Here is a 17979-nt window from a genome sequence, read left to right on the forward strand (position 1 = left end):
CGTTACTATTTCACCCATTTCGTTATTGAAAAAGTCATATAAAAGTTTCGGACAATTTTCTAAACTTCAAAAGTATGATCTTTAGTGGCTGATATAACATATGCATCTTTCGATAGCTGGAAGTAAGGCCTACCGACGAACTTTTGAGGATCCTAGCAATTTTTGATATTCCACACCTGCCTCATCGCAGAAATTTGATAAACTAGAAACTAGAACAGTAAAACGGTAAAAAAAAGTAAATAAATTTGAGGAATAATTATCTCACATCAATAGATTAGCAACCAGATGCAGTGTTTATTTCGTTTGATAAAATATGAACATTGCAACCGATACCAATGATTTCACGGTTTAGCTTAACAATTAACTTTTTGTTAATATTTTTATTACCGTTTCGTTTTAAACCTCCGAAATTGGTATTGGTGTTGTCTGTAGAAATAGCCAAAACCTTTGAAGAAATATTTTTAGCACTAATACATTTAAAGATAACTTCTGATAAAATATCTGATGTTTTTCTATTTACACAATTCATATTAATCAGCTGAATTTGCACTCCCTCTTTAGCATCAAAATAACGAGCCAAAATTGGATTAATTTTAACGTCCTTGTGGTTTGATTCATCAGAAAGAATTGACTCATATGATGCTTTTAACAATGTATTTTCTGAGTTGTTTTCACAATATTTTTTGAACACGTTTACAATTACTGCTTAACATTTTGTACGCGCGCAAGCAAATCTTGGATTATAAAATTTCTTAATTAGCTTTGATGTACAATCAGCACTTCTAAAGCTATGGTTGTGTTTATTTGTGTGGAATGCAATTGTTCCTTCTTGAATGACTAATATTTTTTTATTATGACCAAAGCTCTGACTCCTCATCAATTTTGTGATTTTGTTTGACGATATAAAAGTATCCAATGCCATTTTGTGTTTAATAGATTTGCAATGATCCTCAATTGCAGACCGTCCACGACTACTAATGTCAAATAGGCTTTAACAAATAGAACATTTGAGGAGCTCATCTTTGATCTGCGTTAAGAAAAGAAACATTTTCTTTAAATTATCATTAAATGTGTTTAACCTTATCTTCTTACTATTCATTTTTTGAATTTGATGTATAAATAGTTATAAAAACCTTAAATTACTTTTTTAATTAATTTTTTTTTTTATGAACTTCTTATATGTTTCTCAATACGTTATTTACAATATTTAGGGAAAACAGACATTACAAGGCAAACAAAATTTGCATAAAACGAGCGCATTTTCTTTGTTGTAATTTAATCTTTCGAAGTAATTTTTTTTCTTCTCTAATGGGAATTATAAAAACTTTTTTTTTTTAATGTTTACGGGAATTCTACAATTCATATTCATAATGATGGAGACTATAATAACATAAATACAGTGGTTTTCTTAAATTAGACGCACTCATTTTTTTTTACATATATGTAAGAAAATATTTAAAATAAAATAAAAGTGCTACTGCTATGTTTGATATATAATTTAATAGAGGAAGTGAAACTCTATTGAAGAGTACCTTAACTTTTTTAACAGGATGTTTATTACTCATTCTATGCCAATTAACACAAAAAAGTTAATTGATAAGCTTGATTTTATTTTATTGATAAATTTAGATGCACAATCAAAAAAGTCTTATATCTTGTTAATTGATAGTTAATTAGTAGTTTTTTTCCCATATTTCTCATTAATAGGCCTAAATTAATTAATTTTGTCAAAAAACTTTATATAAATATGACTTACCTTGAATTAGTTAATTATTATTTAATAAATAAACAATAGTTAAGTTAGTTTTGCACTAAAAAGAAGCGAAAAACGGACAAAAGACATATCACTCAAGGTGAAAGATGGCAAATTATTTCATTTGATTCCTTTTTTGATGTAATCAAAATTCATAGAGAAATCGCCAAGTTAATTGGAGTTTCTAAGAAATGCATTCGGACAACGAACCAAAACTTTCTTCACACTAGTGGTGCCAGCGAAAAAACGAGGCCAGGTAGACCCTTGTCAACCATCAGAAAAGATGATAGTGCCCTTTTTTCAGAACTGTCAGAGCTAATCCAAGAATTAGTTACAAAGAACTGACCACATAATTCAATACAATGCGAAATACATCTATTTCTAAAAGCACAGTCCGCCAAAAACTTATAAGATACAAGAATGGAGTCTTCTCTGCTTTGTAGAAATCGTTCCTGCGTCCATATGATAAACAAAGGAGACTAAAATGGTGTTGTGAAAGAAGGTATTGAACAATAGAACAATGGAAAAACATTATGTGGAGTGATGAGAGTAACTTTAAGCTTATCAATCGCAAATCTAACATAACAATCAAAAGAATGGCTCACGAAAATTATTACGCCAGGTACATTAGATCGACTGTACAAAGTGGCTCGATAGAAATCTGGTCATGCTTCAATTACAAAGGTATTAGTATGTGCCAAACATACACTGGAAGAATCAACTCCAGAATATATGTCGAAGTACTGGAAAACAACCTAATTCCATCAATTGACCTGCTTATGCTCAATGATAAGCCATATAAACTTCAACAAAATGGCGCTACTGCACATACTGCATACTATTCAAAGGAGTGGTTCAACGATAATAATATCAAGACAATACCGTGGCCTCCATACTCACCTGATTTGAACCCGATTGAAAACATTTGGGCTTGGATTGACCGTGAATTGGCAAAGGTTCAAATTTCTACACTTGGCCAGCTGAAGGATGTCTTTAAGGAGACCTGGTATAGGGTCTCAGAAGCGATGTGCAAAAATCTTGTTGAGTCTATGCCTAAAAGAGTTCTTAGTTGTATTAAAGTAAAAGGCGGATACACAAAATATTAATTGGTTCATAAATTACGCCTCCTAATGTATCGTGCGCCTATATATTTGTGAATAATTTTTTTGTCTTATTTTTTTAATACCATGTAGTTGTACCTAATTATTACCTAATATTTGTATTTTCTTTGTAAATTTTTTTAAAATTTTGTATTCTGTATGTATTTATCTAATAAATAGAAAAAAAACTAAACCGAAATCTTTTTTCTTTATTGTTTAATCGTTAAAAAACTAAAAATTTCTATTCTAAAATATGAGTGCGTCTAAATTTATGAAAACCACTGTATTGCAGCAATATTGTAACATTTACAAAAAAATGTTCTTTTTTATGCTCATCGAAGAGACTTTTTTATTTAACAGTGCTTTAGATTAAAATCATTTTGAAAAACTTTTTTATGTTAAAAAATAATTTTTGGTACATTTCACTGTAATTTAGATTTCTGAAACTTTGAAAATTACTAAAATCTATTTAATTGTAAATACTTAATCTGTTCTTTGTGGTATTACTTTTTTATAGAAATGTTTGACACATGATCAAGGTAGTGGAAGTCCTTGCTTAAAATGCAATGAGCTGTGTTGTGGATTAGAATTGCATTTTTGGAGGTAAAAATTAATGTTACAAAATTTCGAAACTAGCACAACATTTTTTAAAGCAACAACACTATTTAACAATTTTATGTTAATAATAATTAACATAAAATTAATGATTATTAATGATTTTTATTAATATATGTTTTCATTAAAATCTAGTTATTTTCACATTTAAATAAAATTCTCAAACAGTTATCATAATATAAAACGTTATATATTTTGCAACAATTTATAAGGTTTTATTGGTAGTTTAACCACAAACAGCGGTTTATGACAAATATAAAAATTGTCAGATAAATATAACATTTATTGTATAAATTGAGGAATGTATGCGAAAAAAAGTTGAGGAATATAATCTATACAAAAAAAATTGACAAATACAATGCATGCGAAAAAAAAGTTGACAAATAAAATGTGTGCAATTGGGTTGAGCTTTTACCAAAAATTTACCGGTAAATCGGTAAAAATGTTTTACTGATTTAGTTGTGGGGATTGAAATTAGTTGAAAGGTACCGACAGAAATAGTTGTAGAAATTGGATGGAACACTTGCGCCAGCAATCAAATCATTTGCTCATTCCAAACATGAAAGTGCACTTGCGATTTGTCATCACAAAATTCACAAAATTGTCAAGTTATTTCAAGTATCTCCAGTAAAAAATGACGTCCTCCAAGAAACAGTAGGGGAAAGAGGTTTCGCCTATCCTTGACTGCAGAACAAGAAGGAAAAGTCTACTCTCAATAATTCAACAGTTTCTCAAAGTTAAAGATTCAATCAGAAAAGTATATGATTTGCATTATTGATAAAGTAAACATTTTATGCGACATTGTTACTGTTCTTGAACCAGTAACAATGTCGTATAAAATGTTTACTTTACAAATTAGCAGCAGAAGCCCGTTGCCGATAGGAAACTACTATTTTAACAGCTGAGGAAATTTTCAAGTTTATCATGAACAGTTTGAAACCAGAAGATTAGACTCTTCGTATTGCAATGAAGAGTACAATGTTGAGACATTTGAAATAGAGCAATCTTGTAAGCTTGTAAAGTTATTTTTCCAATCCAAAATGTTTATCCATTGAAGAGCATGAAGTTTTTAAAATGTCATCAAAGTCTGTACTTCAAAAGACTGCCAAAAACTTACTGTCAGTTATAATTGACGATTTTTTCCCAAAAAATTTAGATGACTTAGAATTCATTCAAGAAATGTGTGGCTCATAAAATCCTAACGAAAATTAAAAAATCTTAAATTTTAAATTTTTGAATTTGAAGCCATTTAAATTAAATGTTGCTCTATAAAGCTACTGGAACGAGAACTGACAATCTTGAACTTTTCTTCCATGCACTGGAATTTACCTCGCCAACAATTATTGAGTCTGAGCGAGGCTTTTCTGCTACTGAATTATTTGTGACAAAAAATGGATCAAAGCATTCAGTAGCATTCATCAAAGCATTTTTTTTTTATCAATTTAACATTTATCAATAAAGATATTAAACATATATTTTATAAAGACTTCATTTTGAAACAAAAAAAAAATTCAATATAAGTATTTATCATTTTTTTCATTTTTACCCATTTTAGCGATATTTCCTGGTAAATTATGCTTTTTTTCTCTCGATTTACCGGTAAGTTTGAAAGTCGGTAAAAGTTCAACCCTAGTATGCAAAAGAGTAAATTTAAAAAAAAGTTCTGGAAGTTGAGCAGGGTTTTTGAGATTTATTTAAATTTTTTTTGACATTTTGATGATTATTAGCATACGTGTATATCATTTTGGTTTTAGATTTTTGTCATATAAGAGGTAATAGAACAACTGTTCTATAAAAGAAGTTTTTGTGATTTTCTTTATGGATTTTCTTTAGAAAAGTTATTCAATTTTGATAAAAAAATGCGCATTTTGCTTTAAATGAGTTTTGATTATTTTTAGGGTGCTTTTTTCTGTGTGTTTATTAAGATGCTTTTAGAAATCCTTACAGTCTTACAGTCTTATCACAGAGCACCATGGAAGAGTATATAACTAGGAAGTTCACGCCTTCTTCTTTACCAATGTCGTTTATAGGGCCAGCGCTGGTGTCGAACCTCAGACCACTAGAACTCTAACCGCTGTGCTATATATATATATATATATATATATATATATATATATATATATATATATATATATATATATATATATATATTTATATATATATACATATATATATATATATATATATATATATATATATATATATATATATATATATATATATATATATATATATATATATATATATGTATATATATATATGTATATATACTATTAATTAAAGCAGATATTGTACTTTAGATTGTAACATTAATATTTAAGTATTGCCTGTAAAAAGTTTCTAAAACATACAACATTGCCAAAAATTGCTATAAATTTTATTTTTTATCATAAACAGCTTTTTGTATGAAAAAAATAAAAATTGGTTTAACTACCAATAAAACCTAATAAATTGTAGCATAATCCCAGCCTGCATTTGGTTCTAAAAAGACGTCTTTTGATGGTTTAAAAGAGGTTTTCTTAGAATCAAATGCTGGCTGGTATATATAATGTGTTCATTACATATTTTACAGGTACTGTTTAATGTTCTCCAGAAAATGTACTGTTTAACAATTCAGAAAATTTACTGTTTAACAATTTCAGAAAATGTACTGTTTAATAATTCTCCAGAAAACAGACATCTGTTTATTACTGCTAGAAACCATTGTATAAAGGTTTTGTCTTATGCCAAAGCCCACTATTCTCAGGTCATTAAATTTTGTATTTCATCACAAAAATTAGTCTCCCTCATGACTTCTGGAGAATCTTTAATAGTATCAATAATAAGGGCAAATTTGTTATTCCACCTCTTTTGTATAGCTCAGACTTTGTTACCCTACCTTAAGACAAAGCTGAATTGTTTGCTAAGAACTTTTCATTAATATTATCTCTTGATTCCACTAGTTTCGCTCTACCTGATATAGCCTTCAAACAGGTTGATCCATTGCTTGACATTTGTTTCACTCCAGCTTCTGTATCTAAAGTGATTTCCTGCTTAGGAAATCACTTTAGATACAGAAGCTTACTCTTCTACAGCTTGTAGCCCGGACAACATACCTGTTATAGTCTTGCAAAAGTGTTCTCCAGAGCTGTCGTCTATACTTTCAAACTATTCAACAAGTGTTTATCAGAGTCTTGTTTTCCAGCCTGCTGGAAAGCGGAATCAGTTATCCCTATTTTCAAAAATTTTGGAGAGCAATCTGATTCGTCTAACTACTGTCCCATTAAGAAAAATCCTATCATAAGCAAAGTTTTTGAATCTTTAATTAACAAACACTTAATCTCTCATCTTGAATCTAATAACTTTCTGATCATCAATATGGATTTCAATTTTCTTGTTCTACAACTGGTTTGCTAACATTAGTAACCGATAGGTTTTATCGTGCATTAGATAGAGGTGGAGAGGTTAAGGCTATTGCTCTTGACATTTCTAAAGCTTTTGATAAAGTTTGGCATGCTTGTCTTCTCCATAAGCTTTCTTTGCACAGTGTATCAGGTAACATTTTTTAAAATTATTGAATCTTTTCTTTCCAATCGTAGTATAAAAGTTGTCCTCAATGGACAGCACTCTTCTTCTTATTCTGTAACTTCAGGGTTCTATCCTTGGCCCTATACTCTTTTTAATTTACATTAATGATCTTCCAGATATTCTCGCATCTAAGGTGGTATTGTTCGCTGATGATACTACCATTTATTCTTGTTTTGATAAGAGCCGACACTCTCTGATTGCTTGGAGGGGGCATCTGAGCTTGAAAAGGATCTCACTTCTGCTATAGCATGGGGCTCACAGCGGCTGGTAAACTTTAATTCAGATAAGACTCAATTTTTTCAGTCAATCGTTATCGTAATAATTTAGATCTTCCTATATTTATTACTTCCGATCTTTCTTGGAAACCATATATCAAATCCGTTGCAAAATTAGCATCTACTAAGGTTGCATCTCTTTATCGAGCTCGATAAAGAGATGCAACCTTAAAAATCTACCTATAAATGCAACCTATAAATCTCAAATCTGGGCTTGTATTGAAAACTGTTGCCATATCTAGGTCAGATCTTCAATGATGCCCTTTCTTTTTTAGACAAAGTGAAAAAATGCATTGTAAACATAGTTGGACCTGCTCTTGCAGCCAACCTCCAACCATTATCACATCATTGTAATGTTGCTTCTCTTTCTCTTTTCTACACATACTATAATGGGCACTGCTCTAAAGAGCTAGCGTCTCTTGTGCCACCTACTAAACTTCTTTCTTATGTTACTTGTCATTCAATTAAGTCTCATCTATTTTCTTTGACTGTTCATAAGTGCTCCAAAAACTCTTATTTGCCTTGTTTTTTTCCTCGAACATTAGTTCTTTGGAATTCGCTTCCTTTATCTTGCTTTCCTGATTCATATAATTTGCAATCTTTTAAGTTGTCTGTTAATTTTTATCTTGCTCTACAATCTTCATCTTTTCTCTTCTAGTAACTTCCAACTTTAATTAGTGGTTGCTTGCAGTCTTGTTGGAAGAGATGTTTAAAAAAAAAATGTACATGTATTTACATCATATTGAACAGAGGCAGTGCTAAAATTTTTTAATGAGCGATGGAGCATTGTAAAGTTGTAAAATTAAGCACATAATGTTATTTTTTTAAACATTTTTAAGATATATGCTGTTAAAAATTTTGAGTTTATTTCAGTGGTTTAGATGTATTGTTGATTTTAGATCATTGAAAAATATAATGATTTTAAATATATATTGTAATTCTGCTTTTCAATAAGAAAACCTATAAAAAAACTAGTATAAGCTTTCTGTAATCATTTAAAAGAAATTTATTTTTAATGTTATTCAATGTTATTTTAACTGATTGTATCTATGTGATTTGGAACCACACAAATCCTGAAAAATTAAAGGGTTCAGCTGTAATAAATGTCTGAATTCAGCTTATATCTTTATAATATTTTCAATACACAATTTTTTGATTAGAAAAAAAGCACGCACATATTAAATGTCATGCGCTAAATTAGTGAAGGTAAACAAAGATTTATTTCAATATTTTGTATGAAGTACTGCAAGAATGTAACAGATAATTGGAAATATTCTACTTATAATGCAGTAAATGAATGTAAAAATGGTCAATATAAACTTTTTTTTTAAAATGGAGATAAGAGCTTTGTAAATTTCATGGAACAAGGAGAGATGAAACAAGCTTTAATTTTCACTATCGAGTGTTAACTTTTTTCAATATTCGTTAAGCTAATTTAAGATGCCGTTTTAGCTGCCATTACTATAAAGAAACGATATGCTAAACTATAAGTATCTGATATTTAAGGAATAAATTACGAAAACTTGGATATAATTATAGTATTAGTTTATTTATTTATGGTTTAGAATATTGTTTCTAAAGAATATCAAAGATAAAGCTTTTTTATATCAAATGATTTTACAGGATTTAAAAATGATATCTGTTGAAGCCCTGAAGGTATTTTTAAGCTGGAGAAAAAAAATCTCATGAAGGTGATTACAAAGCATTAAATTTTAGGTTTTTGATAAAAGATGTCTTTTTTTAAATTTATTTATTAACTTTATTGCCATCTTTTTTATATATTAGAAAGTTTCTTATATATAAGAAATATGGCGGATAAAGCGGATAAATAAATTAAAAATAAACAAAATAAAATTTTATTTACTTATGCAATAATGCTTTGTAATCACCTTCATGAAATTTTTTCCAAGTCAATTTTGTTTGTTTACCTCCGCTAGACTTGCGCGTGTCAGTTAACATGCGTGCACAACATTAAATTGTAATCAGAGAATCGTGTATTGTTAACAAAGTCACTATCAAATCAAATCAACTTAATAATAACTTAATAAATTCGCTTTAATAATACTGTATATATACAATCGTGCGGGACATTTACAAACAGTTATAAACTGATGATGTGTAAAGACCTATGATGGTATAAGTTAGAGCATAATAATAATGGTATAATAAATAATAATAATAAATAATAATAATAATAATAATAATAATAGAAATAAATGATTATAATAATATTATTAATAATATTAAATACAGTAATATAAAACAGTATATTCTATATATATTTTACTACTATAATCAAAATAAAACATTTGTAGCAAATAGTGATTATCATTAATAATAATACAAAATAAAAAATTTAAAAATCATAATAATATCAATAACAAAAAAAAAAATAACAGATAGAATGAAGAAAAGAAAATGGGCTAGGAAAGAAGAGTTAAAGATGGAGAAGTCCTAGGAAAGTTTTGTTATGTACCAGAATTTTTTAAGCATAGTATTTTAGAAGCAAATAGAAATATTGAGTATCCATTAAAGTAAAATATAGAGAATTAAAAAAATAATTGTTATAGAGAATAAGGGGCTTAGAAAATAGTTTATTGTATATATATATATATATATATATATATATATATATATATATATATATATATATATATATATATATATATATATATATATATATATATATATATATATATATATATATATACACATATGTATATCAGCCCTTGTTAAGAAGCGTTACGCAGCTCGCAATTTGCTTGCGAAAAGGCGATTTGCTTACGCATTCAGCAATTTTGCGACACGTTAAAACTTTCATCTTATAGAATATTTAAATTATCTTTTGATATTGTTTATGTGACATTTATTCAGAAGAAATAAAGTCATAAGTAAAAGCATTTAACTGCAATTGTAAACTAATAGATTTTTTGTTAAAGAAACAGGTTGTTTAATAATTTTGTTGTTGTTGTTAAAAATTAGTTAAAGAAAATAAAGTGTTTTAAGTTTTTTTTTTTTTTTTTTTTTTAAACATCTTTGCTTCCAACAAGGCTGCAAGCAGCCACTAATTAAAGTTGGAAGTTGCTAAAAGAGAAAAGATGAAGATTATAGAGCAAGATATAAATTAACAGACAATTTAAAAGATTGCAAATTATATGAATCAGGAAAGCAAGATGAAGGAAGCAAATTCCAAAGAACTGATGTTTGAGGAAAAAGACTAGACGAATAAGCGTTTTTAGAGCACTTAGGAACATTCACAGAAAAAGGATGACACTTAATTGAATGACGAGTAACACGAGAATGAATTTTAGTAGATGGCACAAGAGACGCTAGCTCTTTAGAGCAGTGCCCATTATAGTATTTGTAGAAAAGAGAAAGAAAAGCAACATTACGACAATGTGATAATGGTCAGAGGTTGGCTGCAAGAGCAGGTCCAACTATGTTTACAATGCGTTTTTGCACCTTGTCTAAAAGAGAAAGGGCATCATTAGAAGATCTGCCCCAGATATGTCAACAGTATTCCATACAAGGCCGAATTTGAGATTTATAGAGAATAGAATCCGAAGTAAGAAAGTGACGAGCATTTATATTAGGAGTTTTATATTTTTTATTCTATTTTATGGGTTTTATATTTTTATTTATGAGTTTTATACTTTTATTTTTTTTTAAATTTAGTTATAGAGAAAAACTATGGAGTGATTGCATAAATGATTATTTTTTTTGAGGAGAAACTTTTTTACATGGGTTATGAAGGCATTGCTATTTGTCATTTTGTATAATATTTTTTTAGTTTCAACAGTAAGAGAATTCCATCAGTGAATTGATTGATACTTAATTGACTTTATGCCATTCTTATGTGTTTGTTTTAAAAGCATAGAGAGATTACAATAAAATACAGGCCTAAGTTTATAGATATGAATATCATTTATGAATTTAAAGTAGTTAGTGAAGCAGCTGGGCATGTTATTGTGGACAATGTCCCATACAAGTACACAGTTTGATAAGTAGATAAGTTTGTCAAGCTTTAGAATTTTAGAAAGATTATATAGTATTTCAGAACTATTAGGTTGAAAGTGAATTATACTTAATGATTTATTGTGGAGATTTATAAGGTTTTTTTTTATAAATGAATTAAGTTTGTCCCCATATCTGACAACCATAGCTTAGATGGGAGTTAAAAATAGCATGCCAAATATTCACAAGGGTTTCGTAATTCACAAAATGCCTTATTTTGGTAAGCATTCCATTTGTTTGACTTAGTTTGTTTGATATGGATTTACTTTGCTGAATGAACAAATGATTTTCATCTAATAATATGCCTAGATATTTTATTTATTTACTTATTTTTTCTTTTTTTTTTAAACATCTTCGCTTCCAACAAGGCTGCAAGCAGCCACTAATTAAAGTTGGAAGTTACTGTAAGAGAAAAGATGAAGATTATGGAGCAAGATAACTATTGACGGACGATTTAAAAGATTGCAAACTATATGAATCAGGAAAGCAAGATGAAGGAAGCGAATTCCAAAGAACTGATGTTCGAGGAAAAAAACTAGACGAATAAGCGTTTTTGGAGCACTTAGGAACAGTCACAGAAAAAGGATGATACTTAATTGAATGACGAGTAACACGAGAATGAATTTTAGTAGATGGCACAAGAGACGCTAGCTCTTTAGAGCAGTGCCCATTATAGTATTTGTAGAAAAGAGAAAGAGAAGCAACATTACGACGATGTGATAATGGTTGGAGGTTGGCTGCAAGAGCAGGTCCAACTATGTTTACAAAGCGTTTTTGCACCTTGTCTAAAAGAGAAAGGGTATCATTAGAAGATCCGCCCCAGATATGGCAACAGTATTCCATACAAGGCCGGATTTGGGATTTATAGAGATAGAGAATAGAATCCAGAGTAAGAAAGGGGCGAGCTCGATAAAGAGATGCAACCTTAGCAGATGCTAATTTTGCAACCGATTTGATATTATGGATAAGAAAGATTCGAAGTAAGAGTTAATCCTAGAAGATGAAGAGTAGGTGACTCATCGAGTACATCACCGTTCATAAATATAGGAAGATCTAAATTATTGCGATAACGATTGGCTGAAAAAAATTGAGTTTTATCTGAATTAAAGTTCACCAGCCACTGTGAGTGATTTTATCTACAATATTTAGTTTTTGGCCAATAATTCTAAAAATTTTTTAGTAATTTTTTTGCCTTGAGGTTTAAATAGAACTAGTTCAGTTTTTTTGACACTCAAAGAGATCTTGTTTGATCGTAACCATTGAACCAGTGATGCCAGGTCATAATTAAGCACTTATTTAGCTTTTTTAAAGACTTATCTACAATGAGGAGGTTAGTGTAATCAGCAAAATGATACATTTTTGAGTATTTAATACAAGTGTTTAAATTATTTATGTAGATAAGGAAAAGAAGGGGACCCAGAGTTGAACCCTAAGGAACACCTTTAAATGTAAACTTAGTAGTGGATAAGATATTATTAACAGTAACACTTTGTAGACAATGGTTTAGAGAACAAGAACCACTTTTAGAGAACAATAACCAACATTTAGAGAACAATAACCAACAGTACCACTAATTATCTTTGAAATTATAATTAATATAATTATATTTTTAAACAAAGTTTATTTTCTCGAACTGATCTTCAAGAAAAAAAGACTTGATGAATATTAGGTGTAATAGAAATAGAGCTACTAATTTTCTAAGTTTTTGAAAATTAGAAACTCAGATGTCATTTTCCTTTAGACAAAAAACTAGCTTTAGTAAAACACGTGTTGATTAGTTTTAAACACTTTTTAAATATGTGGTAGTGGTGTAGTGGTAAGAGCGCTCGCTTTGTAAACGAGAGGTTTGGAGTTCGACTCCCACCATGTCCCTGGAAGTACCGCGCTCAACTTAGTTTCTCCACGCAGCGGCCTTCGTTCGTGTTTCGGAGTTAAAGAGTTGAGAGAGGGTTGTACCACAAATAACAACTAAAAAATAAAAAACACAAAAAAATGAGTAGTCTCCTCATAGACTGTAGTGGCCCCCCTCGGGCCTTGGGGAGGTGAATAATCTAAAAAAAAAAAAAAAATAGTTTTGAGAGTAATAAGAAAGTTATAGATTTTTGTTAGTTTGTGACAGGAATGTCCGGACCACAACCTGTAGAGAGGTTTAAGTGAGAAGTAATTTTAGCATCAGAAGCATAATGGATTTAGATGTCTAACAATGGATTAACCTGTTTTTTAGGGATGCCAGAAAGAGTGTGGCATGAGAGATAAAAATTTTTTTTTCTTCCATGCATGGGTCTGGTCTATTTGCATTGATTGCTTGCAATAATAAAACAATGTAAAATAAGTAAATTATCACGTGAGTGTATATATATATATATATATATATATATATATATATATATATATATATATATATATATATATATATATATATATATATATATATATATATATATATATATATATATATATTAGGATGTCCCAAAAAACAACATTTTTGAAAATAATCTGCTCTCACCCCCTAAATGTGTTCTATCTCATACAAAAACACTAGGTTAAAAATTTTTTTGAATAAAAAATATTTAAAGGGGTCCCCCAAGAGCCTCTAATATTTAATAGGTCTCTAACATTTTCATAAAAAAAGTTTTTCAAAAATATGTCAACCTGGTACTCAAATGAAGCGAAATTATATAAAAATTTCAAAAATAATATTCATTTAAAAAAAATTTTAACTTTTTAAAAATATTTTAAACAAAATTATCATAAAAAATGCATTTTTTTCATTTTTTGTTAAAAAATGTAATTTTTAATGTAATAAAACTATAAATAACAATTTTTTTTTGAAGCAAATATAATTTTTGAAATTTTTAACACATTTAGGGGGTGAGAACAGATTATTTTCAAAAATGTTGTTTTTTGGGACACCCTAATATATATATATATATATTTTTAATGTAGTTCACCTCTCCAAGGCCAAGAAGGCCACTACAGATGAGGAGGCTACTTGTGGTTATAACCCTCTCTCAACTCTATTACTCCGAAACACGAACCTTGACAAACAAGGCCGCTGCACGGAGAAACAAGTTGATATATCTGAGCAATCACAAGCATGTAATAATTTAAATATTATACACAGTAAATTAGTATAATTTAATTAGCCTAAAATTATAATAAAGGGCTTTTATGTGTCTTTAACAATGCACCCCAAAAGCTCAAATAGAGATTTTTGTAATGAAAATCATGGTCATTGTTATACTCTGTTATATTACAGCTGTTGATAGAATCATTTTTTCTAAGAGTTACGCAGAGCTCGGAAAATCCTAATAATAGTCGGTCTTAATACCATTAAACTGAATTTTAGAGCTGTGTTCTCATTAGGTGATAATAGAAAGAGTTGCATAGCCTTATTAAGGACGCACAAGTAAAAACCCATAAGAAGAATAAAGAAGATTCAGCGTTTCACCCTAGATCAGATACAACGTAATACAAGTTTAAATTATTTAAGTTGAAATAAAAAATAAAAAGTGTAAAAGAGTATTATAATAGTTATAATAATACACTTAATGCTTATGGTTTTGACTTGAATGCTTTGAAACTTATTAAAAGCTATTTAGATGATCCATGCCAAAGAACAAAAATAAACACATCATATAGCTCTTGGTCAAAAGTATTACAAGGTGTCCCGCTAGGTTCAGTGTTAAGACCCTGCTTTCTTAAAATAGTTTTTAATTATCTCAACCTTCAAAAAAAGAAAATAGTGTTAAACACCTTCTTTAAATCACAATACATGTACTGTCCTCTTGTGTGAATGTGTTGTTGTAAAGCAAATTCGAAAATTATTAAGTTACATGCAAGGGCTGATTACAAATCTACATTTGAAAAGCTTTTAGAGAAGGATAACACTGTCTCAGTACATCAAAGAAATTTCCAATTTTTAGTTAAAGAGATGTTCAAATTTAAAAAATAATCCTAACGAAAGTTCACTAAGTGACATTATATTTGTCAATAAGAAAACGCTCATTACGCGAAGTAATGCTTACTTTAGTACCTCTCAAATTAAATCGGAAGTGTACGGAAAACATTCACTTTGCTATCTAGGACCATTAATTTGGAGCTTGATCCCAAAAGACATTTCTTCCTTATAACCAAAATTATAAGTTTTAAGAAAATAAAATTTGGAATCTGGAAGGCAATTAAATGCCTATGCAAACTATGCCATGAATAAAAGAAAGACAAAATAATAATAGCTTTTATAATTAGAAAAATTTACATGTGGTAAAAGGTCAGTACTATTGGTTTATATAGTTCAGTATTTTGCTTTGAATTTATAAACCAATATTTATATAAAAATATATTTGTAAAACCTACAAATATTAAATATATTTAAATAATTATAAATAATAGTAATTAAGTTGTAGCAATTAGCTAAAGTAGTTGCTTTTGTTTTAAGTCTTTATACAATTACATCCAATTGATATAATGATGACAATTATCATTTATTTGTTAAAAAAATAATGATTATAATTATTATTGTCTATAATTATTTCATGAATAATTTTAGCATTTATAAAAAAGTCAAAAATAAAGAGTTACCTTATATTTCTTTTTATATGTCTATAATAATTATTCAGTTTCAGAGACAAAAAAAACTTTGAAGCTTTTTTTCTAAATTTTTGATTTTCGCTATCAAAGCTCCATCAGGGTGTTGTTTTTTATTCAAATAAGTAAATACTTTTTGAATGAGTTTGTCTTCTGTCATAAATATTAATAAACGCACATGCAAATCAAAATATAATCTAAAAAAATTTTCTGGGCCAATTTTATCTATTTTTTAATTTTTTTTAATTATCTGAGTGGATAATTTTCTTAGAGAAATTTAGTATCATCGATGAATCAATACTACCATGACAGCCACCATGCGTGAAAAAAGTTTCTTCAATCTTAGCAATTATTTGAATACAATTTTTTTTGCTATGTGTATATTATAACTTTAACTATGTGTATATTGTAACTCTGATAACGATCTAAACTAATTGAAATAGCATCTGATTGGCACCCTTACAGAATTTTGCCTCATTGACATAGGGTGTCTTGGATAAAATATTAGGATATTTTGTCCAGGGCAAAATATTATAATATTTTGTCATGGGTACCATTTTTCTCTGTTAATCAGAATAAAGTACTGAAAATAGATAAAAAGTGAAATGAATATCCATTTAAAATATTATATTCCAATATAATATTTTAAACGTAAAAACGGCGTACTTGGTTTACAGGTGATGCTTTATTTTAGCCTTTTTTTAATTGAAGTTGACTAAGATGTTCCAACTTCCCCTGACCATCAAGTGACCTTTCAATCAAGTGCAAATCCTTCATTTTAATTATACTTTTATGTGATAAATTTTTATACAAATATTAGTTATTGTATATCTTGAATAAATAGTCTTCTGATATTAAAATATTTGTATGCCTTAGAAAAGTGTGCAAAAACTGTGGATGCAAACTCGAAGATCACAAAGTTGAAGTTGACAAAAGCATTCATGAAGCGATTGTTTACAATTTACTTAATGATGACTATGATAATGCATCACCATGGGAGTGCAGCATAGATGACGAGGTTTTAGAAGGACACCCATTATTAGAACATTTATCCAGAAAAAAATTTAAAAAAGCTATAACTAAAGTTAATAATGAACAGGATGAACTACACAAAGATGAAAGCAGTGCAACTGTGGATCAACTGTTGAAGTTTAGAGTTTGCAATAACGAATTTAATTCTAATGTAAATTTTAGCTTGATTACCATTAAAACACTTTATTAAATGTGATGTGTTTTCTTCGAATATTTGTAGTAAAATTTAAAAAATTGGTTGTTGTAGAGTGAAAAAAGGAAGGCGTCAACTAAAAATAAAGAAGAAAGCCAGCAACGTCAAAGAGCATTGGTTCGTCAAATTCCACCCCAGGATTTTGACATTCGGTATTGTCATAATCTTGATGATTATGAAAAAGAAGAACTTGGTTATTTCACATTGCTTGTGCAAATGCACACAATTGGAAAAGCTGTACTAAAAGAAAAAGTAGAAGAATCTAAAGTAGTATGACTTGTTTTTTTTTTAACTTTATTTATGTTGTTGTTAATATGATTTGCTATCATTATTACTATCAAATAAGATTTTGTTAAACTTTTCTTTTATTTAATTTATTTTTAATTTTAAATCTAAATTTGTTTACCTATATTTAATGAATAAGTCTGAAAATTATTAAATTAAAGGTTTTTAAAACTTAATAAAAATTTGTAAAAATGCTAAAAATTCATCAAACTTTAACCAATTTGGGGACAGTTTAAAAAATCTTAGTAAACTAATTTTTGGATTTTTATCAGGTAAAGTAATCAGGTTAGGTAACAGGTCGAGGTGGTAAAATTATAATTTTGAAACAATTTTTATTTTGTTAAGGAAACTAATTAAATTTTATTGTAGTTTTTGTAGTTTTTTCTTAAAAAACTACAAAAAGGCAACTTTATAGACTAGAATGTTTTTTACTTTTTTAATAAAGTAAATGTTTTTATTTTTTTACTATTTATATATACAGTGCTTCCAGAAAATATTAGCGCACTCGTAATTTTTTTATTATAGATAACTTCAAATCAGTATAAATTGCAAAGTAAT

General features: G+C 28.5%; 1 protein-coding gene across 2 annotated transcripts in view; it reads left to right on the plus strand.

The window, feature by feature from the left end:
• LOC100208566 (testin) overlaps positions 1-17979 on the plus strand; it is a 48204-nt gene that overhangs the window by 13730 nt on the left and 16495 nt on the right. For both annotated transcript variants that reach the window (XM_065812264.1, XM_065812265.1), the window contains 3 exons: positions 3371-3456; positions 16788-17094; positions 17191-17406. In XM_065812264.1, coding sequence (XP_065668336.1) covers positions 3371-3456; positions 16788-17094; positions 17191-17406 — 609 coding nt within the window. The remainder of the gene's footprint in view (positions 1-3370; positions 3457-16787; positions 17095-17190; positions 17407-17979) is intronic.

This window comes from Hydra vulgaris, chromosome 12 (genome assembly GCF_038396675.1).
Source record: "Hydra vulgaris chromosome 12, alternate assembly HydraT2T_AEP".
Lineage (NCBI taxonomy): Eukaryota > Metazoa > Cnidaria > Hydrozoa > Anthoathecata > Hydridae > Hydra > Hydra vulgaris.